This window comes from Triturus cristatus, chromosome 3_2 (genome assembly GCF_964204655.1).
Source record: "Triturus cristatus chromosome 3_2, aTriCri1.1, whole genome shotgun sequence".
Lineage (NCBI taxonomy): Eukaryota > Metazoa > Chordata > Amphibia > Caudata > Salamandridae > Triturus > Triturus cristatus.
The window spans coordinates 811509508-811535026 of record NC_140584.1 but is presented as its reverse complement, the minus strand read 5'-3'; the positions used below and the strand labels follow the sequence as shown (position 1 = coordinate 811535026).

The 25519-nt window shown below is 42.5% G+C and overlaps 1 protein-coding gene across 1 annotated transcript in view; it reads left to right on the top strand.

Annotated features, from left to right (window-relative positions):
* CARF (calcium responsive transcription factor) overlaps nt 1-25519 on the top strand; it is a 360952-nt gene that overhangs the window by 78726 nt on the left and 256707 nt on the right. The window contains exons 4-6 of the mRNA XM_085648958.1: nt 7931-8051; nt 13086-13215; nt 25091-25175. Of these exons, the coding sequence (XP_085505084.1) occupies nt 7931-8051; nt 13086-13215; nt 25091-25175 (336 nt within the window). The remainder of the gene's footprint in view (nt 1-7930; nt 8052-13085; nt 13216-25090; nt 25176-25519) is intronic.

Here is a 25519-nt window from a genome sequence, read left to right as displayed (position 1 = left end):
TGGAGCAGGGTGAAGTCAACCGTGACTTTGTCGATTCGGGACTCCAGTGAGGTGCGGGTTTGTTCCAGCGTGTTGCTCAGCCGGTCGACCGCCGCCAACATGGCGTCCATTTTGGCCTCCAGGGTCGATGCAGGCGGCGCCACGGTCACAACATGGCGCCCCGGCGTCGCATCAGGACCGTCCGCCCTCAGTCTGGTCTCAGCCTGCTTGTTCCGAAGCCGCCCCATGGCCAGCTGCTGTGCCGATGGCATTCAGAGGGCTCAGTGGTGCACGAGGCCGAGCGGGGCTCCAATCACTACCAGACGCCGTTAACGAAGGGGGTCCGGTCCCACCGTGACGTGTCGGGCCAGCGCCAGGGGTGTCAGGGCGTAGGGCAGCGCCGCCGGTGGGGGAGGTGCACCGCGAGCCGTGGGCAACCAGTAGCCAAGGTCCGCCAGGCCACACTCCGTCGGGTCCGTAGCAGCCACTCCCCCGCGTCCAGCAGCAGGCAAGCGGTCAGTCCCCTGGGCGCCTCACCCCGATCCCGGCCTATCGGCGCGAGCAGTAGGGCCACAACGCGGCCGCCAGGGTCGCCTCCGCCACCACAGTGATCCGCTTCGCCTCCAAGGGGCAGCAGTCGGGCGCTCGCCGGGGGCCCCTCCACAGCCTCACACCCAGAGAGGGGCCCTCCACAGCAGGTCACTCACCGGGCCCCTGGGCGGTGCAGGCGTCATGTCCACCTCCAGTGCCTCCGTCCGCCACGTCCTCCACCACCGTCCACCGCGGCAGGCCCCTGCTGTCTTGGGGTGTGGGGACTGGCAGGATCACAGCGGAAGGGGCCGTCAACACAGCGCAGGCGTCAGGTGCACCGTCGCCCCAGGGGAGTCCCTCACGGGTCCTCAGTCCTCCCGCGGCCGGTCCGCTCCTCGACGTGCGGCCCAGCCGCCTCGTGGCAGGCCGCGGCGTGGGGTGATGCTCGCGGCCGAACGCCGCTTCCAGCACTCTCCGCACTGCTCACCGGTCAGATCCCCAAGGGGGGTGGCACGCAGGCTGAGGCCGCCCCCGCCGCCACTGTTCGTTTCACCGGGCGCCGGGACCCCACGGGCAGGGATAGGCAGTCCTGGCAGCCCCACAGCACACTCCGGGCAGGAGAACCGAAGGAGAACGGTTCCGTTGCTCGGGAGCTTCACTCAGGCACAGCCATCTTGGCCGCGCGCTCTCTAGCGCCCCCCGAAGATTTCGCTCTGATTATGTGACTCATTATTTGATCATAGGTGAGAGGAAAAATGTTGGCGCTTACCTGGTTGCTAAATATTGATGGCTGAATACCCTTATTATTCATATATACATTGTTCTATAAACTTCCCAATCGTGTACAGCTATAGGTTATGGAAGCCTTAATGTTTGTGTTTCAGTTCAAAGCTATGATTCGCCAAAGAGTTCTAGAATTATTTTCTTGTGTGGCGTGATGCAACCAAAACTAATCCCATCACACTGTTGGTTCGTCTTGCCAGCACATGTCCTGCTTCGCTTCTTCCTCAAAGATCTTATTATTTGCATACGCTTCAAGGAAAACAAAAGAAACTGATTTCTTGTCAGTTTATTTCTCTCTTTTGACAATGGAGCTTCTTCAACATTTTCCAACAAGATCAAAGGCCATATGTTGCTATCATATTGTCGATGATAGAGGGGCTCTCAGGACCAAGCCTGGTCATTATAGCTGGAATATCAGTTGTCCACCTTCCATTTAGGATTATTACACCCAGGGACTTCAACTCTCCGGAGTAGATTACCCTATTTGTCTACTTGACAGTTACCTGGGAACTGAGCTTCTGTGATATTCCAACTCTCTTCCAATTTGATATTCCCAGAAACCGGCATCGATTTGTTGAACGCTTTATCACTTAAATCACCGAAGATATTAACTGATAATAATCAGTTGTTAGATTTATGTACTCAAAAACGCAAGTATGTAATTGATATAGTGACCAGACGGAATATAAATATTAAACAATAGCAAAGAATGGCCCCCAAATTCCTTATTCAACGGTAAGTCAATCCTTAAGAACTGAAGACGGTTCTTATGGTAGTGAATGAGATTAATGGTCTAGTTGGTTGCGAGACCACCTTTTGTGTGACCTTGCTTGGCGGGAATGGGCGGGCTATGGAAAACAGATGTAACTGAGAAGTCAACGGCAGACCAGACCTTCTGAAGACAAATAACAGTTGCTCTCTGTATCCTCAAGACGTCTACTTTTGATTTATCCAATAGAGTGAGATGGCTGAACTTGGCCTTTATTGTCATACAAGGCCCCGAGAGCCAAGACCACAAAAGGTCAGAATTCAAGTCTTGAGTCATTAAATCTCACTCCTGAGTCTTTAATATTCTCGCAGACATTGAGATTTGAAATGACTGCTATCAGTAAATTCCAGCACATAGGAATGACAAGATTTCATTTGTGCTTTTTTCCCATTGTACAGTTTTGAAAATCCTTAGCTCAGAAAACATTGTAACTGTTCTTCCTAAAACCAAAAAAAAGTCTTCATACCCCAGAATAATTATCAGGAGTGAACCTAGACCAAAATTTCACTCTACTATAAGAGTGATCATTCTTGTCAGGAAAGGACACTCTATGAATTTCATCTGAAGAAAGAATTTATAAAGATGGAAACAAATGTAAAATTTTCAAAATATTGGCCCTGTTGAGAGGGACAGCTATTACCCAGAACGGAGAACAAAAGTCAATGGTGTGGGGTGAAGAAAAACCAACGGTCTTCAAGGATGTTTGGCTGGCCCACAACCACTGTAGAAGGGCTGCCGAGTACAGGAAAACGAGAGTAAAAAATCTGGGAGTTAATATCCTCTTCGGAAAGCCCGCTAGAATTAAAAGCTATGGCGAAAGGATTTAAACTGGAGTCAGTAGAACTGTACAAGAAATTAGTCCTTGCTGGGACCTTTTGTCTTGTTTGATATTTCCACTTAATGTGCTCACCTAATACATTACTAGAGAGCTCCTCAGAAAGAGATTGATTGCTTGGATCAGGGCTAGGTTCATCAAGGTAAACCCCTCAGTTCTTTTTTGTTTGTTTGTTTACCGTTCCCTTTTTCTTTTATTGCTTTCTGAAGTATTTACTACTTGGATTTGAATCAGATTGTAGATCCACTTCACTAGTTGTTTCTGCCTGAGACCATAACTTGTTAGCTTACCCTTTATTTTCTATTAAATATGCAGACCAAAACCATTTGTTCAGTGGACAATAAAGGTGTAGGGACTGTTGGCGATTTATCTATGGCACCAGTTAAAGCAGATGCATCTGGGGAGAAGACGTTATGAAGTGAGTAAATACAGTCCTCTGCATGTTGTTTTTTTTCTTCTTAGTACATGAAGGTGGCCCCTTCATCTTAAAAGAGTGCTGCTATATTTTTTTGCTTATTCCCCTTTTCAGCCAAAGATGATAGGAGTTGAAGAGAGTTAAATGAAAATCCCTTGTGACAATCATCCTTCACGCCATCCTTTGTTAAAGTGGAGAGAATGTCTGATAAAGTTTCTAGCATGTGATCGAAATTAAGTTTTTTTTTCCTTATAATTTTAAAATAAAATCCAAAGTGCCCTGAAGGACGTGGAGCGCTTCTGAGGTATAAACATAATCACCTGGAGGATGGATACTATTATTTAAAAGCAACTCCGGAGGATTAGAAAGATCCTCTATAGGAAGAGGGCTACTTTTAAAAAGAGCTAATGTCTCTCTTCGTGGAGGAGTATTTTCCAGTTCCTTTAGAACTTTTGTAGATTATTCCACTCTGCAGTGAGAAGGGTGGTAATCAAGATCTATATTCGGAAGTGCATAGTCAAATAACATTTGGTCAGATTGAACGTTTTGCGGAATCTTCCTAGGCTCTTTTCCTAATTTGTCCTGGGTCTCAACTTTGAAAGTTCTGATTGAGGCTAGAGAAGCAATCTCTGGAGACTCATGGGAGATAATTGGGAGACTTTGGACCCGACCTATTGCCCCCAAGTCCATAGGCTCTTCTGAGTTTGTAACCTGCTTGTCATCTCCATCACTAACTCCATCACCCATTTGCGTAAAAAAGGACAGACGTTGGGGCAACCCAGTCAGTGAACCAATGTGGGATTAGTTTCTTTGGACCAGGTTGGAACTTTGGGACCAGCATCCAACCTCAAACACCCCTAAATCAAGGATGTAAGGGGCTCCCCGGTACCAGAACCTCAGATGTGATCGACTTGCATCCTAGGGCAAAGAAGACACCCCAGCACAAAGCAAAAAGAATGCACGTGTGGCAAACACCTTGCAACTGTATGATAGCAATGTGTCTTGGACCAGAGACAAGTTGCAAAGGAAAGAGAAACCCCTGCAGCCAGCAGGTAAAGCACGCTCCTGGAACCAAAGAATCACTGGCCATCGGGCCCGCCAGGGGATCGCCTAAAAGCAAAAAGTCCAGTGCATTGTGGGAAATGGATTCCTGACCTCCACAACTTTCAGGTGGCCACTGTTTTCCCCCAACTCCAGGATGTCGAAATACCCAAATTCTGGGGTTGGTTTTAGCAAGACTTGTTGGTGGCTAGTCAGGCAATCGCTACCTTTATTCGATGCTGTGCCTCGAGGGTACTCCACAGCATCTTCAACCGGACGCCTCAGTGGCCTTGTTGTTGAGATTTTGCATCCCTTTTGCCACCCGCACCATCCAAGTAGAAAAACCAGCACTCGTAAGTTCCCGCATTCAGCGACAGCCTGGACAACTCTGCACCCGTGTCATATGGGCCAGGAAAATATAAACTGACTGTTGAACCCTGGTCCTTGTACCCACATCCCCTTACCACCTAGTGGTTTTCACTGAACTCAACCTAGAAGTGACCGAATATCACTAGTGTGATTTCTCATTGAATGCAACGTTATTGTTTCGCGTGAAAGGTACTGATTTCATTTTCATGTATAAATCCAGAACTCTGGTTATACTCATCTGATTGTCTTTGTTTTGGTGTGTAAAATGGTATAGAAATCTCCTTTATTTTTATAAATTGGTGTTGGATTTCTTTCGAGTTGTGTCAATTACTTAGCGTCCATGTTGGTACTCTGAAATGCTTAACACATGTTCCTCTATTGAAGCCTGACTGCTCTGTGCCACACTACCAGGACTGAGCTAGGGATTTATTAGTGGGAATCCAAAGGACCTGTTTAGGGCATTATGAAATTATCACATATTGAAGCTAAACCAACCTCACTGCATAATAACGCACTTTCCTACAAACATAATGAAGAAGGTTTTGGAGGAAAAAAACATATAAATGGAAGTACCAGGCTCTTCAGTAGTTGAATTCTCCAAATCACAGTCGGATAGTATTTATCCCACTTGGTAAAATCTGTTTTTACTTACATTTTAATAGGAGTCGGAGTTAGCTGACCATATTCTATCCCACTGCTGCTTTATTACCATCTGTGAATATTGAAATTGGGACAGACAGCGCTCAAACGAACGCTGATAATCTTTTCTATTTCTGCTCGAAGTAACTGATTTATTTTAATTCACTTTGTAGGTAGAGGCCTTTTAAATTTGTCTTCGGAATACTCCTACAAAGATTGTGATTAAAAATATAACATCAAGTGCAAATAACAGCATTTTCTATTTAAATGTGTCCCTGTTGAATCCTTTAAAGCAGAGTTTTCTCTATCATAGATAGTAAATGGCTTGCCTTTTTAGAGAAATACACTCGAAGCTAGCTAGCATCTTCAATGAATTCCAATATTCCCTCCTTTTTCCTTCTCTTCATTTTTTATTTGAGATGCTGCATATATGCAAAAATATACTAATATTCAATTTTACGATGTAGCTGAAGAAGGTGGAATTTAAAATTCTGCAGATCTATGCTTGACAGGACATCTGTAAAGAGGTCATGGTTTCAGATCGTTCTATAACAATCAGAACTTTATAACCTTGTCACTTATTCAACTGCAAACTGGAGAGCACAATTAGGAATTAAATTACTAGGGGGACTTTTCAAATCTAAATTAATTTAGCAGCTTCTTAGAACGTATTGATGCCATTGGTTAAAAAGAAAACTCTGGTTCACTCTTATGATTTTGTTACGGTTTTTAGCTTCACTTCTGTTAACATTATTCTTGTCTTGTGGTAAGAAACTATTTGCAGCACCTTCGTTACTGATCCGAGTATTTCAGCTATTACGTAAGCACTATCAGGTTCACTTTATTATTGAACTAAGATCCTGATTCCCGCTCCTGACCATTCTTGGATTTCACCTATCTCCGCATAGACTGAGGAAGTGGGAATCTTGGAATCTTGGACAAAGCACTATGCTTGAGATGCTTAGAGAAAAAGAGCCAATATCACTCATAGGTTGATGAACTGTTAATTATTGTAAGAGCATTGGGTGGGTGTTTTTTTAGACTATCAGGAGACATTTGCATTGAAATACCTAGTCTCATCAGAGCAGCAATGTTGTTAGGCTACCACTTTAATCAATTGACATGCATTCTATATTCGTGTAAAGGCATCCACAGAAATGTTAGAGGTTCATCTGCTTGCAATTTCCTATTCTAAACTCGTTTTTTTCTTCCATATTCATGTATAGTTGAAGTATGTGTTGTAATTTGCTTCTGTTGTAAGGAAGGTGTATAGGTTGTAGTGTTTTAATATTCTATAACCTAAATGTAGTTTTTTTATGTAAGACAAAATGGAAATAATAAATTGCATAATTTCAGTAACCATTCTTATGAGTCAAATTATCTGTCTTCATGACCTGTCCTGCTTTTACTGCCTGATTGCAACCTTGATCACACCTTCTGGTATGTTTACTAACCACCTAGGCCTTACATTTGAGCCAATCTTATTTTATTTAGGGATCCCCAACACCCAACACACATATTAAAACCTGGAGCCAGGTCTGCTTTACAGTGTTATCATTATTTGTTCTGGTGAGCTCAACATGTCCACCTATGCCAACTGGCCAGGGCGCAGGCTAGCAGAGAGAGTTGGACAATAACCTGGATGTGCCATCTCCTCCTCTATGCAGAACATCTGAAAAGTCAGCACTGTTTGACTATTGTTATTGTTATCTATGTGTTCCCTTGAACATCTTTCAGAAATGTACTTCCTTTTATGTAGCACTCTACCTTACACATCAACATTGATGAATTTCCATTATGAGCTAATGAATGTAAATGGCAGGCGTTTTTCAATGAAAAATTTGTAAACCCCCCACCTGTTAATTGTGGCTTTATTGGGAGGTGGGACCGCTTAGTTAAGGTCTCCAAAAGGCGGTAACAAAAATTAGGGGTAATGCAGCATTTTTCTCCTGCATATTTTGAAAGTAAAGCTATTTATATGAGCATTCTGGAGGAACGAAAGAGAGATCTATTTTTGACAGGTTTTCTTTAAAGGGAATGACCATCATTACGTGAGCTTTTTTGAGCCAATCAAAGGAAAATATATTTCACCCCCAAACTACACTGTTTTGAAAAAAGCACTGTTCATATTTTCAGATTGAGTTTACACCTCAAAACGCACCTGCTGTTGAGACCAGTGCCCAAGGTTTGCCCTCAGCTACGTCCACTGCGTGCCTTCTTTTGCTATCAATTTCAATTCCACTTTCTCCCTGCATCAAAGAGGACTAGAGGGTGCAGAGCCTGGAATTCCAATGCACTTTAAAAATTATGTGTGTGTGTAAACATTTTCTTGAAGCTTGTAAAGACTGGAGTTAAGATTGCCTCAGAATTCCTGGCCCCACTACCACCTTGACACATATAAAACAGAGAAATTCTGGCAATGAGCTGATTTCTGTTGAAGCGAAGAAGAATTTATCTTGAACTAATTGTCCTTCCTGTTCAGTGATGATAGTGTAAGGGTCATTGTGCTGCATCCTTGTCTGCTGTAACCCGTTCTTAATCATTTGCTCTTTCACTGTTGCTATTACAGATGATTGTTACTGGCCAGTCGGAAAATGGACAGATTCTCCATGTGATTCCTGCCACTCCGTCAACAATGGCGCAAGTGATGTTACCTCAGGGTCAAATTGTCAACGTAACTGCTTCCCACGGTGAGCATTCTCCAATGAATTGCTTGAATTGTTCATGTTTAATTAAACAACCTTCATCATTCAATTCTACCTCTGTCATGAATGAATTCATGGGTTAAGTCTGAAGTAAGAGAGCCTTTTTATGCTTATCCAATGGTATAATGACACTTTTTATGATGAGTCCTGTTTGTGTTCTGTTTAAATATTTTTCTGCACCAAAATCAATCACTGGTTTTGTATTTGCCCTAAAACACCAAATGGGTACAGTCTCAGCATGGCTCAATGTTTAGCTTTACTCAAAGTTTATGAGATCAATGGTGCTTCAGCTGGCAGACATGTAGGTACATACACTACTTGGATCCTGTGGGCACAGTTTTGAATCCGTAGATAGCTTTCTACAGGGTGTGAGGTTCTCTACTGCAGTCATTTATGTAGAGACTGCTCCATAGCTTTGTGAACATGCAGAACTGTAGCTACTTAGACATATGGTTGTGTTGTACCAGACTGTGCTGAACGCAAATCGGTATCATTACGAATACCTATTTAAGTTATCATATGAATTGCTTGCTACAAAAGACATATGCACAAGCAGAAAAAAACAGAAAATGAATAATATGCCGTTACTCTCTTTTCTTTGAATTTAATTTCATAACTAATATTGTTGTCAGCACCCCTCTGTCTTAAAGTAAGACAACGAAAAGTGCGATTGATCTTGATTGGGTGGCAGGGATATTGGTTTTAACAACTTTCTTATTTAGGGTTGTTCTAATCCAGTACAAAATTGTTGTACAGGCAGCCCGCTTCATGTTCAAGGACAGTACTGTACCAGTCAAATATGTAATCATGGAGGTGCACAAAGCCATAAAGAGGTTAACATTGATAAAATATTTAGTGACACTTCATTTGTGAGAGAAATTTATTTTTTAGTAGACCACTTAGACTCATATCCCTAGTAGGGGATGAGTTTGAGACCATGTGTAATAAAGATAATTTTTCTTTGTATTTTTAAAGTTCCACTGCATTGTGAACCATCACAGTCCAACTATTTTCTCATATGCCAAGCCACTAAGCTTTAAGTTGCACCATTTTGTTCAGGATCAAAGAGTTGCAACATATCACAGGCATTTGTAACTCAGGAAAATTCCAGGTTCATGCTGGCAATTGTAGCTTAGACAGTTCTGAATTTGTACCGACTGTTCTCTCAAACATCACATGAAACATGTTCACACTTTCTCTTTCAGTGTTAATACAATGGAAAGACGATTATATTTGTACCTTCAACCTTGGAAGAACATTGTTCGACACCCATTGATCTTCTTTGTTGTCAGAGTTACAAGTCTTTAGTCCTTTGTATGTGAATCCCCATATTTCACCCCCACTCACTGTCTTGGGAGTTGCTGATAAGGTTATGAGATTTCTGGACATTGGAAACTAGAACATGTTATCTTCAGCGAGTATGATCATGGATTTACTTGCCCTTTTTTCCTGTCAATAAGAGTAATCAAAGTATGTAACCATTCTAGACCATCAATTGCTCAATTTCTTGACTCACTGTACATGTTTTAAAGGTTGAGACTGTACCAAATGTTCACAGTCATTTAAGTTGAATCTATATGTTCTCATGGGCTTCACAAAGACATTTCTAAGTTGAATCTATATGCTCATATGGGCTTCACAAAAACATCCAAGATGTGCTCCTCTTTTGAACTTTGCTCTCTGCATCTTCACCAAGTCATAGGTAAGAAGGGAGGGGGAGAGGGGAAAGGGAAATACCATCATGTGATTACAACACCCATTATTCATACTAGACATTATGGACACTATTGGGATGCATTAACCTCCCCAAGAGAGGGCTGTGCCCATTCAGCAGGTTCAAACCCATTTTTGTTGCAGCTGTCGTACCATGGCATGGATATTCCTGCCTGGTGTATCAGTGCTCATAATCTCCTGTGTTCATTAGTCCCTTTCATTTGCCTACCTCTTGCATCTTCACACATCAGGCGCCAGGCCTCCTGCCAGCTTGGGTCCGTTTTTCACAAGAGGTGAATCAGACCCTTTTTTGTGGTCCCAAGAGGCCAATCAGTTGGTGGAATGCCTGTTTTACCTCTCAATGCTCCAAGTTCTATCACCTCAGATTATGTATGAGGAACTGTGCTGCACCATTGGAAGATTGACAACCTCTTGTCTTCTCACGATGCTGTCGGCCCATATTGTTATTGTTAATCATACCTTGTAGAACTCAATCTAAATATTGCATGGCACTGTCTTTTGGTAGTCATGGGTATGACTTTACCAATTGTTTAGCATCGTTTTGTAGGCAAAGGCGATCTATTTGGGCTTTAAGCCTTCCTACTGTTTTTTTAAAAGAACCAAAGGAACAAGGGTGCTGATTGTGACCAACAGTCCAACTGTAGTGCTTTATATAAACAAGCACGTGCATTCAAATGGCCTCCTTGCCATGGCCAAAAGCCTTGCCTAGTACAATGTTACGATGGATTACCCATTGACCAAGTGGATTTTCTCAGTAGAAAGACCCAAAGTTGACAAGAGTTGGAGCGGAACAATTCTCTCACCTTCCAGCTTGCCTCCTGATTGTATATTTCTGGTACAGACATGCTTGCCTCCAGGCGGAACTGCAATTGTTTTCTGCCTGCATCCTGTATTTGGAAGAATCCTCAAACTCTGTCTCTAGGAAAAGCACATTTTCCTGAACTTTAGCTGTGAATTGTATTGATCCTCTAGAATATTGAAATGTTAATTAGCTGCCCCAGATGCTTTCTGATTGTGGCGGCCATATTTTGGCAGAATCGCTTCTGGCTTTTCAGCCTTTGACCCTTCCTGTACACATCCTGGGCAATTTGCCCTCTTATTTAAAAAAAAGAAGGTCATGGTTGTTCTTGCTCTCATTATCCGAACGTGCCCACTTGGTCATGAGGATCTTATTCATGCCATCTGTGTTTTTCAAGATGAGACATGAATGTTCCTAAGAGAGTCATGCACAGGCCTCCTATGTCTCCTTATTTACTGGTTTTGGAAGAACCCCTAAAAGGCACTGTTTCGATGACATCTCTGTTCAGATCCCGGTTGCCCTTAGTTTGTTTGCTGCTGACTCTTCCCAAAATCTTTTCACCGTGTCACGGTGCCATACAAGATTATGTGTGTATGTGATTCTACCCACAATAAAGAGCAGAAAACTGTTCTAAAACTGTACTGATGTCTTCGATCCCTGAATCGCTCTGTTCATATTATAAGAATATTGTTTCTCATTGGTACAGTTAGGTGGAGGTGGAGGTTAATGAATTAGCTATTACCCTTTTACGATGACTTATTTGTAAACCAAGTTGGTGCCGAGGAAGGCAGATAAGCCAGACATGCAATCATGGGTTCAGCCAAATTCCTTCTGGACAAGTGGTTACTTCTGTAGATGTAACTCTCACCACAGGCCCATGTTGAAAAATTATTGAGACTGAGAGATTAAGCCGACTGAGGTTCCCTAGCCGCGCGTGTTGAGGCACATAGACAAACCATATTGACAAACCACTTGGCGAAGCTTCCATTACTTTGTATCTAAGATCAGAATGTGCAAAGGTGTTAATTTTTCATTGTTCTCATTCCAATACTTATTGTTGCTAAATTTGTTTATTTAATATTGGTCATTCAGCTTTTCGTGTTGTACAATCTCCTCCACGCTTTTATAAGACGGCTTCAAGAAATCTACAAACCCAGTACCATTTGAATTTTACCGCAGTACATGGTGAAATTATGTGGGGAGGTTGGGTGAGATTTCAAGTAAGCAAGGAAAAAGCTAATTAGGCAACATGTTATGCGAGTAATGGCAATTCATCCTGCAAATTCGGTTGCATTTTTTAGATATTGTGTTTTTGCTAAATGTTTGAGTTATTAATTCATAACAGATCCAATATGCTTTAGAAAATATATATTTTTTTAGAAGACAAATTACACACATTCAGTGGATAACACGCAGCATGGTATTTGCAAATAAAGAAGCTTAGTGCAGTAATGGCAAAAATTATTACAGTAAAGGTGCACTTATATTCCTCCGACATTACCAGCTGTCCATTAAAACATGTAGCCTTTTGCTTAATGGGGGAATTTTTCTGTTCACGTTGTAGCACTTCTAAATTAATCAATTTATATAAAGAAAAGACAGTCCTTGTATCTAGTGAACGGTGGCTTAACATTGAAGGCCTAAAATGTTATAACAGGTTTGGTTTTTTTAAAAATATAGCCAATTTTTTGACTACACTATAGTGTAAACATGAACATCTATTAAGGGAATATTTGACACAGTCAATTACGGTGAATTATTACAATTTAAACAAAGATAAGTATAGTATCAGCCTAATATTTGGAGCATTTGTGAAGCATGATTTTGATTACTGTATATATCTAAATACTATTTAGCAGGATCATCTAGGCTAACACATAACAAAAAAAAAATATATATATATATATATATATATATATATATATATATATATATATATATATATATAGTCCAATGGGGAAATCGACCTTTTGCATTTGTAAGGGGAAAGAAAGTATCAAATGTATGTTTATAGAAAAATAGTTTTTCAATGTTCATATTTGTTACATCGTGGTAACTGAAAATGTTTGATCGAAAATGAATCCTTTGTTTGATGTGTTTAAACCGTCAGCCTCAATCTCCACCTAATCTGTAGATGGCGACATTAGGAAAATGACCACAATCAGTAGAGAGAGTATAATCTTTTCTTTGTTGTAATACTGCAATCAGTAGGTCATTTATTGGAAGAAGGCTTATGCATATTGTAAGGAGGAGCATCACATTTTGCATGCTTGCATGTTTTGATCATTTTGTTTGTCTGAAATTGGCAGAATACGTTGCAAAAGATGGATTATAAGCCACTATGATAATTCCCAAATTATCGATATTTTGCCTGTTGATCATAGGGCACTGTGTTTGCAGATAGGCAGAACACATAAAATATGTGCAAAATAGGTCTGAATGTAAAGTGTAATCTATGTAATACTGACTTTTCTTACATTTCTTAGAACCTTCCGAAGGGAACGAAAGCGACGGAAACCTGCATACGGTAGCCATGGCAGCTATTGCAGGCAATGTAAACAGCTATATCATAAAATCAGAAGAACCCCTTGCACAAGCAAGCAAGACAATAACCAGGTCAGTGAACTAACGAGTTGTACATTTCCAATCAGTTTTTTATGCAACTTCCTAACCAAGATTTTTATGTATTCATTTTGTGTATACCTTTTCAACAATTTGTTTTACCCTTACTAATGAAAATCGAACAACTGAATCCCTGCACTAAAACAGTAATGTCTATCTTTAAAGAAAGTTTAATGTTTAAAGAAAGTGACCCAAGTTCAATCATCTCCAGAGATGGAAACATCCACTGAATACCGGTTGAGTCAGGAGGGGACAACAAATACTCTACCACTATTGTTCTTCTGCTCATCAACATTCCCAGAGTTCCCTGGCGTGCTTTGTATCACAGGTAGACTGGGCAAGACAGACGCATAGTGGCTCCTTTGCATGCACAAGAAAGTGGGTGATAAGATTCCTGGAAATAATGTAAGACCATGACCAGTCCTTGCAGGACCAGCAAACATAGACATTTTTTTGGGTGGGGGAACTGATCAAATGTCGGAGGGGGAGGGAGGGAACGGTGTGTTCTATTCTATTAATTGTTGTTTTTTATTATCAATTCCTTACCTGCCAGCAGTTGTAGGGAGGTATAGGAATGTTGATAAATCAATAAAAATAAATGGACCATAACATGGGTTGACACAAGTAGATATATTTATGATGGCTGCATTATTATGAAAGTGCTAATTGACAGAAGTTAAAGAAACATCTCTTAATTGATTTCCACTGTTCCACAATTTGCCCTTTAAAGGTTAGAAAGGTTAAGGAGATTGGTGGACAACTGACCATTTGCCAAGACCCCAAGTGACAAATATGATAACTTTCTTGAATGAGAGATCAGATGAGTGGTGCAAGTGTTATTTCAGGTGCATCAGTCGCACTGCGCTGTGTGTGCAGGATTTACTTTATCTCCAGGATGTTTCTATCTTTCTCATCACGTAACTTGAAAGTACCTTTTTTGATGCAAATGACTCTCCATTGACACAAATTCTTCTAAGACTGATTTATTTCCAAAGTAAGTGCATCTAACATCGCTTAACCACCCATATGAAACTGCAACCTCCTTCACTCGTCTTCCTCAACCATTTGCTTCTATGTCTAGTACAGAGGGGACCATTCATGTTTTTATGATAATATTAAGGGACATTTCCGTTTTTTGTGGGATTAAAGAGTTTACCCCTTTGGCAGGAAAGCTCTGTTGTTGAATGTAATTTATGCCATGTGTATTATTTTAGAATATTTTCTAGGTCTTGCTTTGTCCTTAGTTGCTGTACAGTGGTAGGTGGGGGAGGTAGCAGTAGGCAGAACTTGCAGAGTTTTACTCCACGGAATTCCACAGAGTTACATAAAAACCAGCGAGATTCCATGGAATTCAGCGAGTGGTCGGAATTTGGCATGTTGCTCTGCCCATGCTTATATTTAGCTCTGGGAGCTTGTTCCACGCTGTAAAATCAGCGCATACGGCACCACGTGGCATGCCAGAAGGCACTGCTTCTTTCTGCCATTCGAGTAGATTTTCTACTCAAGCGGCAGCTTTTTCACCGCAAATGATTGCAACCACAATGACCACCCGCGTTGAGAAATCTCTCTGGGAGGTGTTCTAGCACCTGAAAATCATGCTAGAGGATGCATATTCATGATCACGCTCCCCAACTTAACCCTGGCGAGCCGTGTGCGAGAAAAAACTCCACCACCCGGCGGTTGACAGAGTTTTGCCGGGACTCCACGTTAAGTTGAAACACGAAGTGGGTAAAACTCTGCAAACTCCGGCATAGCCAAATTATTTGCCCACCCCTAGTGAGCAGTCGTGTATAGGTTAAGAGTATAAAAGAATGATCGTATTTCAAAAGTACTGACAACAGCTGCTGTTCTGTACTCCTGTTACTTGCTGAGCATGAGCACATTATGGAGGGACCTTTGGATAATAGGGAATTTCTGCCGAGTCTTCCTGAGTAGCAAAAAGAAAAGCGGCAGTCTTTTAGGAGCCTCTGGGGAAGTGCAAATTACTTTATACAGGCATTTTTAAGTACAAAGCAGCATTGCCTCAAGGACACCATTCATAGAAAGAACCGTTTTTCCAGCCTTTTTGTGGGAAGATCAATAATCTTCAGCTTGTCTGCCATCTTCGGAAAGATTTTATTGAAATATAACTAGCAAGCAGCAGGATTGTGAATGTGCTTAGTCGTAGCTTAGTGAACCCAAAACAGCTCAGGATGTTGTATACCTTCAGCGAAAAACTGCTCAGTTTCCAACATTTAAATCATATTATAAATTAAGCAGTCTAAACATGAGGTACATTTTTTCACAAAGTAGTTTACAAAAACGAAACACATATTTACCATCCACATTTAATGCACTGGTAGGTGCTTTATTCTAAATGTAGCAGTGCCACTCTATCACAAGTATTCTCACTACATTGGTAAAAGTTGATGAGACTGAAGAATGTTATACGCTGTTCGATGCTTGCTTTTCATGGACAGTGAACTTTATTTTGTCTATGTGGAAACAGGGAATGCGTTCAAGAATATGTATCGTGAATACAGGTCATCATGTGTTATATTTACGATTTAAATGCCAATAAAAAAATATTTAAAAAGTATTCTCACTACATGAGCAACTAACAGGCCAATGCAGGTTTCTGCAATTCTAGCTTTGGTTCCTAGTAAGGCACACCACTTTCATGAACATAGTGTTGAGTAACTTCAGTCACAGGGTTTGTCACAAATGTATTCGTATTTCCTCACCAGCAGGAAATTGTAAGACCTGCTGTGTGAGTAGTACTGATTGATAGATGGGAAATTTTAGTGGAAGCTACACTTTACAGCAGCGGCTCGTCCTCTATGGCAGAGGAACGTCACCCCCCCACCCCCCTCCAGCAGCCGAAAAGAAAAAGAAAACAATAATAAACCGTGGATTATTATTGTTTTATTTTGTGTCTTGGGGGTGGGGCCAGGGGGATAACCGGCACCCGTGGGGAGTGATATGCACTGTTATCAATGTGCATGACTGTTTGACCGGTCGTCTCAGTCATGCGCACTTTGCATGTTCTCCACCCAGGCTGCATTATAGCCTGGGTGGAAAACATGCCCAGGCCCCCAGTCCCCCTGGCTGAGCACCGAAAAGTGGTGCTCAGACCAATCACAATGCTGCATTGCAGCATTGTGATTGGTTCAGGGGAGCCTCAGTGCTTACCAATCAGCGTTGTGATTGGCTATGAGGAGCCTGGGTGCTTCCTGACAGGGCAGAGGGACGACGATGAGAGACGTGGCGATAAGGTAAATTTTTTAAATTTTATTTTACTACTCACTGCCCGCCAGCCCCAATCAGTGCCAGCCGCCACTGACACCTTACCTCTTATTTTTGTGCTGCTTTACATCTGAAAAGTTTAACAGTTATGCTTATGCCTAACAATGCACAGTATTTGGGACTCTTTGCATAATGAGACTTGTAATCAGCTAGTGAATGGAGTGATTGCTCTGTGCTATACCATTATTTAAAGTTCACATTAGCTATTCACTCTATTATAACATATTCAGGCCTTGAAAAATCAACACTCAGGTCAAGTGACTTAATTAAGTTACTAGACCTACGAGTCTGCCTTTTACCTTGTTTTGTTAACCTAGGAATAAAAATGCATTTTATGTTTTGAATATTCTTTATTTAAAATTATGGCTATTTGAAATCATCATAAATACTGCACAACTGTTTTTCGGAAAGATTCTGGGGCAGTATAATTTGCATGCTGGGGCTTAGCATGTATTTGATAGCTCAAACTCAAGTTGCCTTTCAGAGGTGAGACTAACACATGAACAACTCTGGCACACTTAAGCCAGTCTTTTAGAAGCATATGTTTTGGGAGCCTGGCCCTCATCGAGTCCTATAATACATTTTGAGGTGACCCAAGAACATTGCAGACTCTTTCTTATTTCTAACATCATCTTCGGTATGAACTCAAAATATGATTGGATTGATTCTACCCTAACACTGCCTACTATTTAGAGATGATCCTAACAAGTGAAAACAGTGCTGCCAAGATGCATTAGTTTTATGTGTTGGGTGAAAAATGCAGAAGGCCCTGCGCTGGCTTCTTCCCACTACTGTCAATAACCGTATCGACAAATACTTTAAGATACATCTACAATCTTTAGTAGTGAGCCAAATAATCAAAATTATTTCATAATTTACTACATCTGTGTGTTCTTTATTTAGATCAACAAATACATTTAGATCAATAATTCATGACAGTCAGTATTATCTTGAGATTACAATCATGTAAGCCTATATAAACACATTTTTTCAATTATTTTTCTTTTGGACATCAAAGGCTAGAATTAAGTCCACAACAGTTACTCATAAACAATTAAGCCACAGCTAGCAAGTTTCACTGTAATGTGACCACTTCTTCAGGGCTCAAATCTAATGATATTCTTCGAAAAAAGGTCACGAGATAATAATATACGTAGAAAACCAATAGGTATAAATTCCAAACCACTCTAGATTAGATACCATCCAACAATACTTGTTATACACCTTTTGGTTAGTAATCTTAATTAACATTCAGTTATAGACGTGATCTCAATTCAGTGGCATTTTCCAACAAAAATCTCTTCCCACTGGCATGGCTCCTTCTCTCAGCATTCCATTCTCAGATCAACAAAAACAAGTGTTGGTTGTGGCTTAATTGTTTTTGATGGAACTGTTGTGGGATTAATTTTAGCCTATGATGTACAAAAGAAATATCACTGAAAAAATGTGATGATAGTGCTACCAAGTTGCTTCATATCGTGAGTGATATCTTCAGATGGTCCTGTCATTTTACCCAACAGCAGTCCATTTTTTGGGACAGCTACAAAATGTCAATTTTAGGCGTGGTAAAGAGCATGTTTCTTCCACTTACTGATTTGAGAACTTGAGCACAAGTAAAAAAGGTATGCAAAGATAAGGCATAATCGAGACCATTTACAGCTCTGCTCTCTACTATCCAACCTTCCAAAAGTTCAAAGGGACACTGTCACTGGCAACAGAATCTGCTGATAGCTTCTGTGGTACTAAAAAGTCAACTGCCTCAGTTAATTACTTGCAGGTTGTATGGGTCAATCATCTTTTTTGATGCTGGATTACTAGAAAGAAGCCTATTCTCTGCTTCATTAGCCAAAGTATTGACTCCAATATATGAGTTCTGATGGATACTTCTAACCGCAGATTCTTCACCATTATAAAATCCCCAGGTGCCTTTCTGGACCCGGAGAATTCTTCCAACATTGCTCCAGAATGCCGGTAGGTGGTACCATATGGCTTTGCTGTGATTCCATACCACCTCCGAAGTGATTGATTTGAGACACATATAAGTGCCAACACTGTGTTCTGTCATCAGTTCTTTTCTTTTTGAGCTCTTTGGCACAGATCTGGAGCTCCGCTCCCAACTTTATCAGTCTTCTGCAGGATGCAGATGTCGGTCATGGATTCTCACAATGTACACCTACGGTGCTTGGGCTCAGGCCACAACGTTAAGTCATGCGACAAGTGTACCCTCAAGCACCCTAAGGCATTTCGGACCGGTAATCTAAACTCTGGGTTGCTGAACATAAGAAGAGGTCACAGTTGTTTCAGGCACAGGTTCAATCATGGTCGTGGACAGGGTGCACTCCTTGAAAAGTCTACTTTCCACTAGTTCTGGTAAGTCCAAGTCTAGGCACAAGCGTAAGAAGGCCAAGAAGGAATCAACTCCATCCTGTCACTTGAAATCTAGCAAGAAAGTGTGATGGCATTTTGAAAAAGGTTGCAATCACACGATGTCTCCTCGGTTCGAATCGATCCTACTGTTGGTTCTGGTGCTCCCAGAATTTCCCATTGCCCCACAGCAACTAGCAGCCTTTAAAGAGCCATGTTGCATAATTTGGGCACTATTCTGGCTCTCTTTGGCACTCCTTTTGGCCCCATGGAGCCGCAGTGGTTTTCAGTTGGACTTGGGTGGCAGGTCTGCCCCTGACATCATATGCCTCTTCGGGACCTGCTACTGGGCCTGTATCATCTCCCATACTGACCTTTATTCGGCAACAAGGCGTATGCCAGTTCCTTCTGTACCAATGCTGACACAAACTACGTCGGTCAGTGAACCAGTTCTGACACTGGTCTTGGACACCCAAACTGACATCAGCCAGCTCCAGGCCTATGTTGCATTATAAAATCACAAAAGTGCAACGAGTGATTATACAACTAGATACAATCCCAGACCTCTGTCTCAATGCCTGTATCAGCAGGGGTTTCTCAGTCTTTTTTGTACTTAAAGACCCAGTGCAGGAATCCAGTCTCCTTCAGGGCCCTGATGGGTTAGACACATCTCTTTAAACGGAGCCTGACAGTCTACGTGGGCCACCAACGGAAAAAAGCGCTTCTTTTTGGTGGTGGTTTGGAGAGGAGTTGATACACTAGAAATGCAGTTAGCCACTATTGAGAGTAAAATAGAAATGTTAACCAAGATCCTTCAACCAGGGCCAGGTTTCTCTGAGACATTATTGCCTTTTAATGTTGCACTTATTGATGTCTTTCTGGCTGGTCCAAGCCATACTTGTATCTGCCAGTCATTTGACCCATGGCTTGGTGACATAAACTGGCTTCTGGGAACCCAGGTTCCTGATCAAGCAGCCTACACCGGAGAGCTTGATTGGTTAAGCTTTAACAAGTAAGATCAATGCAAATTCCTCCCCAACCAATCCTTCAGATACAGAATTAAAAAGACTTGATGCTTTCAGAAGGAGAAAGATTTCTTCAGCTTGTCTAGCACTTAGATTTATAAATTCATTTTGGGCCCCATGCTTCAAACTAAAAACCTGTCACAAACTAGCATATTCTCAGAATCTGCCCCTTTGCGACCGGTATTTTTGCATTTGGGATGCATCATCCCAAATGCAAAAATCGCAAATTGCAATTGCATTTAAGGAATCGCAAATTGTGATTCCTTAAATGCAATGCTAGATTTAAAATAGCGATTTCGCTATCAGAGGTCGCAAATTACCGAAAAATAAAACAGGTCGGTAATTTTCAAAAACTTTGAAAAATGTACCAAAGTGCATTTTTCAAAGTTACGTGTGTGCGCAACATGGGTGCACATTACAATTTCAGGGGTGCAACAGGGTGTCCTTTTGACACCCTTGCACCCTTGAAATTGCATGCCCAATTTGCGAGTACCTAGTGGGTACTCGCAAATTGCGCATGCAATTCCCATTCATTCCTATGACCTTTAGGGAACGAATGGGAAGTCATTCCTTAATTTCGACTCGCAAATTGCGAGTCGTAATTAAGGAATTTGTAGGAATCGCTATTTTTTTTGCGATTCCTACATGCATAGGCTTTTGCAATTCCTTATTAGCGAATCCTTATTTTTCGCTAATAATCCCAAATGGCATTTTTGATGCATGTGATAGTTTGTCTTTTGAGAAGGTACAACCATCGATTTTGGGAGGTGGTCAGCGACATCTTGCTGGCCGTCCGGAGGACCTTAGGGCCTCTTGGGCCCGAACGATACATGATGGTCAGGATGCAGGCATTTGTGTGCTTCGAAGTCACCTGGACTCTATAGATTGGATCAGCAGAGCTATTGGCCCTAGTGTTGTTTCTAGAAGGTTTGCCTTGATGAGATCAGCCAGGTTTTCTGTAGATGTGCATGCATCCCTAACAAACATGTCCTTTGATGGCTCTTTGGAGAAAAATCTGACACCAACTAAATAAATTCTCTATCAGTACAGAACCTTTAGGGCTGTTTCCATGAGCTAGCCTATTGAGAAAGCCAGCCCTCCCAACCTGTACTGCAACAGCAGACGGAGTCATTTTGGGGTTGCAGCCATGACACAGTAGACACAGTTGAAACCAGCAATGGCCGCATTCCACAAACACCTCTTTCAGAGGGGCAGTGCCCTGCCCTTTCTTTCCTCCCTACATCACAGCTCTCCCTCACCGGAGCTACACTCAAATGTGCCCTACATTATCCTGTTGCAGAGAATCACTCGTTTCTTGTCCAAGGTTACTATGGAGAGGTTCCTGGACTCAGAGAAGCGATAAGGGTGCTATTTGTGTTACTTTCATGTTCCAAAGAAGGACGGAAGTCTCAGGCCTGCTTATTACCTCTGCCTGCTTGAACACTTTTCTGAAGAAGAACAGGTCAAAATGGTCACTCTGACTCAGAGTCTATCATTTCTGGATGCCGGGCACTGGATGATGTACTCTGACTTGCAGGATGCCTGTTTCCGTATACACATCCTGTAGTCCCACAGACATTACCTGTGGTCCAGAGTAGACCAAGAACATTTTCAATCCTGCTCTCCTTCAACCTTATCTCAGCCCTTCAGTGTTCGCAAAAGTGTTGATGGTGGTTTGTGTCCACCTTCGGAGGTCATGAATATGTATACTGCATACCTCCATGCAGCCAGTCATACGCCACCTCCGTAAAACCGAACTCCTGACGTTGTTGGGGTTTGCCATCAAAGAGCTGAAGTCCCTCTGAAGATCAATGCAGAAGATTCCATTTAACTTGACACAGTGGCCTTTAAAGCCTTTCCTCAACCTCAGTGAGTCTGGTATTTTCAGGATGTGATCCTGATGTTTTGGGATCAATCCCAGATTCAGTGAGGGTGACTTTGAGGCTCCTTGACCTTCCAGCCAGGTGCTTTGTGCCAGGTGGCAAGTGGCACATGCAGGCCCTCAGATCTCAATGAGCCGAGCATCAGAGCTACCTCTCTGACTCCATTCAGCTACCAAAAGAGAATGTGCAGGACCTCCAGTAGTAACTGGAAGAGAACAACCTTATCTGTTGATGGCCACTCTCTCTCTCCTACCTAGAGTTCACTGTGGTGACAGGCCCATCACTGCTGGGTTGGGGGGCAATTTTGGAGAGGTGGAGATTAGAGGTTTCTGGTCTCTCCACATCCGTCTCCTGGTGCTTCGGGCGGCCCGTTTGGCACTGAAAGCCTTCTTGCTGTCAATCAGGATGAGGTGGGTGCAAGTCCGAATGGACAACATGACTGCTATGTGGTACTGTAACAAGTAGGGATCCTGGATCCTGTGTCTGGAAGCACTACACCTGTAGAAGTGCCTAGACCAGCTGAACGTCTTGCTTGTCTCCATCCACCTTGTAGGTGTCATCTCACAGACCATGGGTGGTGTCTGCATCCCAAATTGACGCAGGGCGTCTTCAGTCAGTAGGGCACCCCCCTTGCTAGATCTATTCACTCCGTCGAGAACGCACCCAGTGTCTACAATTTTGCAAGTTGTAGTTCCCTCCAAGGCACTTGTTAGGCGGTGCCTCCAGTGGAATGGAAGGATGGACTCCTGCACGCCTTACCACTGCTACAACTCCAGCCTCCGATTTTGAGGAAAATCAAGGCAGACCAGGCCCAAGTCAGTCCCAAGGAAAGTATGGTATCCAGGCTTCCTAAACCAGAGTATTTGGTCAGCCTTCCACTTCGGAAAGACCTACAGTCTCAGCAGCAGGCCGGATCCTACATCTGCATCTCCACACCCTAAACCTCCATGCATGGAGACTGAGTGGTGGCAACTGGCTTTGAGTTGCGACCAAGATGGTTGATGTCATCCTTGCGGCCAGAAGCTCTTCCACAAAGTCGATCTATGCTGAGACGTGGGAAAAATGTGTCACGAGAAGTGGTGCTTGAAATACCAACCCCTTACAAGACACACTTTCTGATTTCTTATGTTTGTTCTTTTGTTAGCCCAGCATGGCTTTGCTATGGGCACAATGAAAGGTTATTTATCCACCCTTTCAGTCTCTCTGTGTCTAATTGACCAACCGTCTTTAAGTCGTATATTTACCCAAGGTCTGATGCATGTGCTCCTCCCCAGACACAACTATATTACATCTCCTTCTTTCAAACAAATTTGCACTGAGGCTCAGGGCAGCCTTTCTACTGAAGGTCATGAGTCTCTTCCACATTGACCAGTTGGTTGCTCTGCCAACAATTTTTGCTGCACTTCACCCCTCGAAAGAGGAGGAGGGGCTCCATCAACTTGACCTTATGAGGGCTCTGAGCTTTTACATTGCCAGCACAAAGACCAATGCATGGATAATCAGCTCTTCTGGGTTTCTCTTGCAAAGAAAGGGAAGGCTTTGCAAAACAAGTCCCTGTCCAGGTGGATAGTATTATCTGTTAAAATCTGTTACCCAATGGCCAAGAAGCATCCTCTAAGGGCATGTGGGTTCAGTGCACCAATGCAAAAGCTGCTAAGACGGCTTTGGCATGAAAGGTGCCTGTTCAAGACTTCTGCTTGGCTGTGATCTCGGCGTCAGTACATATGTTCCAGAAAAACTCCTGTCTTCACAGCCTGATCAGGCAGGAAGGTCACTTTGCATGTGCAGGACTTTTTGGTCTGAGTCCACTCTTCAGCAGACAGTGACCCCTGAGAGGTACTGCTTTGGTGTCTGTTTTAAAAGTGAGGAACCTGCTTTAAATATCCATCAGAAGAACACGTTACCTTTGGTAATACTCTTTCTGGTGGGTACTCTAACTACAAATTGCTTACTACTGTCCCACCTCTTTCTGTGGAATAGCCTCTTTACCATCTAAAAAGGTCCTAAGGTTGGAATCAGCACATAGTCTTGAAAAATGTGTTCCATGTTCCGCATCTGCAGTAGCAGAAGGAGCAAGAAATGGATACCAGTACGCAAGGGTGGCACTTATTTATATCTTCACGCCGTTACTTCTGGGGTGGTCTGAAGTCCCTGCTGAGCCATACGCCACCAGCTACCGGAGTGCATAGCGCCTCTAGAAGAATTCCCCGGATCTTCTTAAGGTGAGAGATATGCAGGCAGATAGACTGTCCAAGCAGGAGCATTACCGATGGTAAGTAACTTGTTGAATCTTTTAACTTCCATTGGTGAGGTCTCAATTTTAATCCATGGAAGCTTTGAAGGTCTTACAAAAAATGACTATTGATGTCACAGTGAGGGTCTTGCCTGTTGCATAAAGAGAACAAACAGCTGAGCTGGATAATCATATGATAATCATATGATCATCAACGACCTGTTATCCCGATAGAACTTACCAATGAGACAAATATTCACACATGACTGAGTGCCTCATCTAGAGTGGGGCGATGGTAGGGTGCCCATAAAGGATTGACGGAATCCCTGTTCGCCCAGTCCTGTCAACCCGTGCCTTAGTTCGAGTGGGGGTGGGGAGTTACCGCTGGCTCTTCAGTTATGAAACCCCTCCCGCGTTAGTACCTGCCAGCTGACATGGCTTCCGGAGGCATGGCCTGCAGAGAGCTGACCTTCTCACATCATCTCAGGCGTGTGTTTTCTCCCGCCCGTTTCTGACTTGTGTACCATTGCAGTACCAGACAAGCAGTTGGTTGAGTGAACCTTAGAAGTAAACGTTAGGTAGTTGACAAAAAAGAGAATAACAAAAGAATATTTGCTTTCAAGGTCCACACAACCACCTTCTCATTCAGAAATAAACTTTCGAGCCCTGTAGCAGATCCTGTGTCTTGAAGGCAGCCTTTCTCATATGTCACGGGACTCAAATGACATTATTTTTCCTTTTGAAGCATGCCTCCTCAACACCACAGTGTCAGGTTAGGCCTTACCGCTGGTATTGGCAGAAATCCTAGGGAAGTTGTTTTGAGCCTGCAGATTGACATTTTGATGCACCAGCACATACATAAGAGTTGCTATTATTATAGTTTGTCAAACCTTCACTCTTATGCCTTCCACATAAATCTGGCCCAGTAAACCGTCTACACAATTACATTTGCAGCTTGTTTAATAATGTAAACCTATCTTTTTAGAGTAATCTGTCTCTTCACAGACCCACATTTTGTTTATGTGGTATCAATTTCAGACCCACATTTTGTTTATGCAGTATCAACTTCATTTTTTCAGGCAAGAAGATGACCTCTTCCCTCTTCCCCTCCTGCCACTACCGCCAAGCGCCCCTGCATGGGCCCATCGTCTGCAGAGCTGCGAGGTGAGGGGCCGTGTCGAATGCCTTCCTGTTTTGTACTCTATTGCTGTATGTATGGAATTGATATGTTTTCTTCCAGGTGTGCGTAGCTAATCAGGAGCTCACCTTCCACTGTCCTTCCCACTTGTAAAGTTGAGCAAACATTTGTGTATCCTGTTTTACCCACTCTAGAGGAATTTGTTACTAGAATATTAAAGATCAGATGTATTGTGGCTGCTTTGTTCAGTAGATGTCTCATGGTAAGAGATCTGCATGCAAGCTGTCACCAGAGAAACCTTTTAGCCAGATGTTCTTTGTATTTTTATTTGAAAGGGTTGTACATAATGGACACGGCCCTGCATCCCATT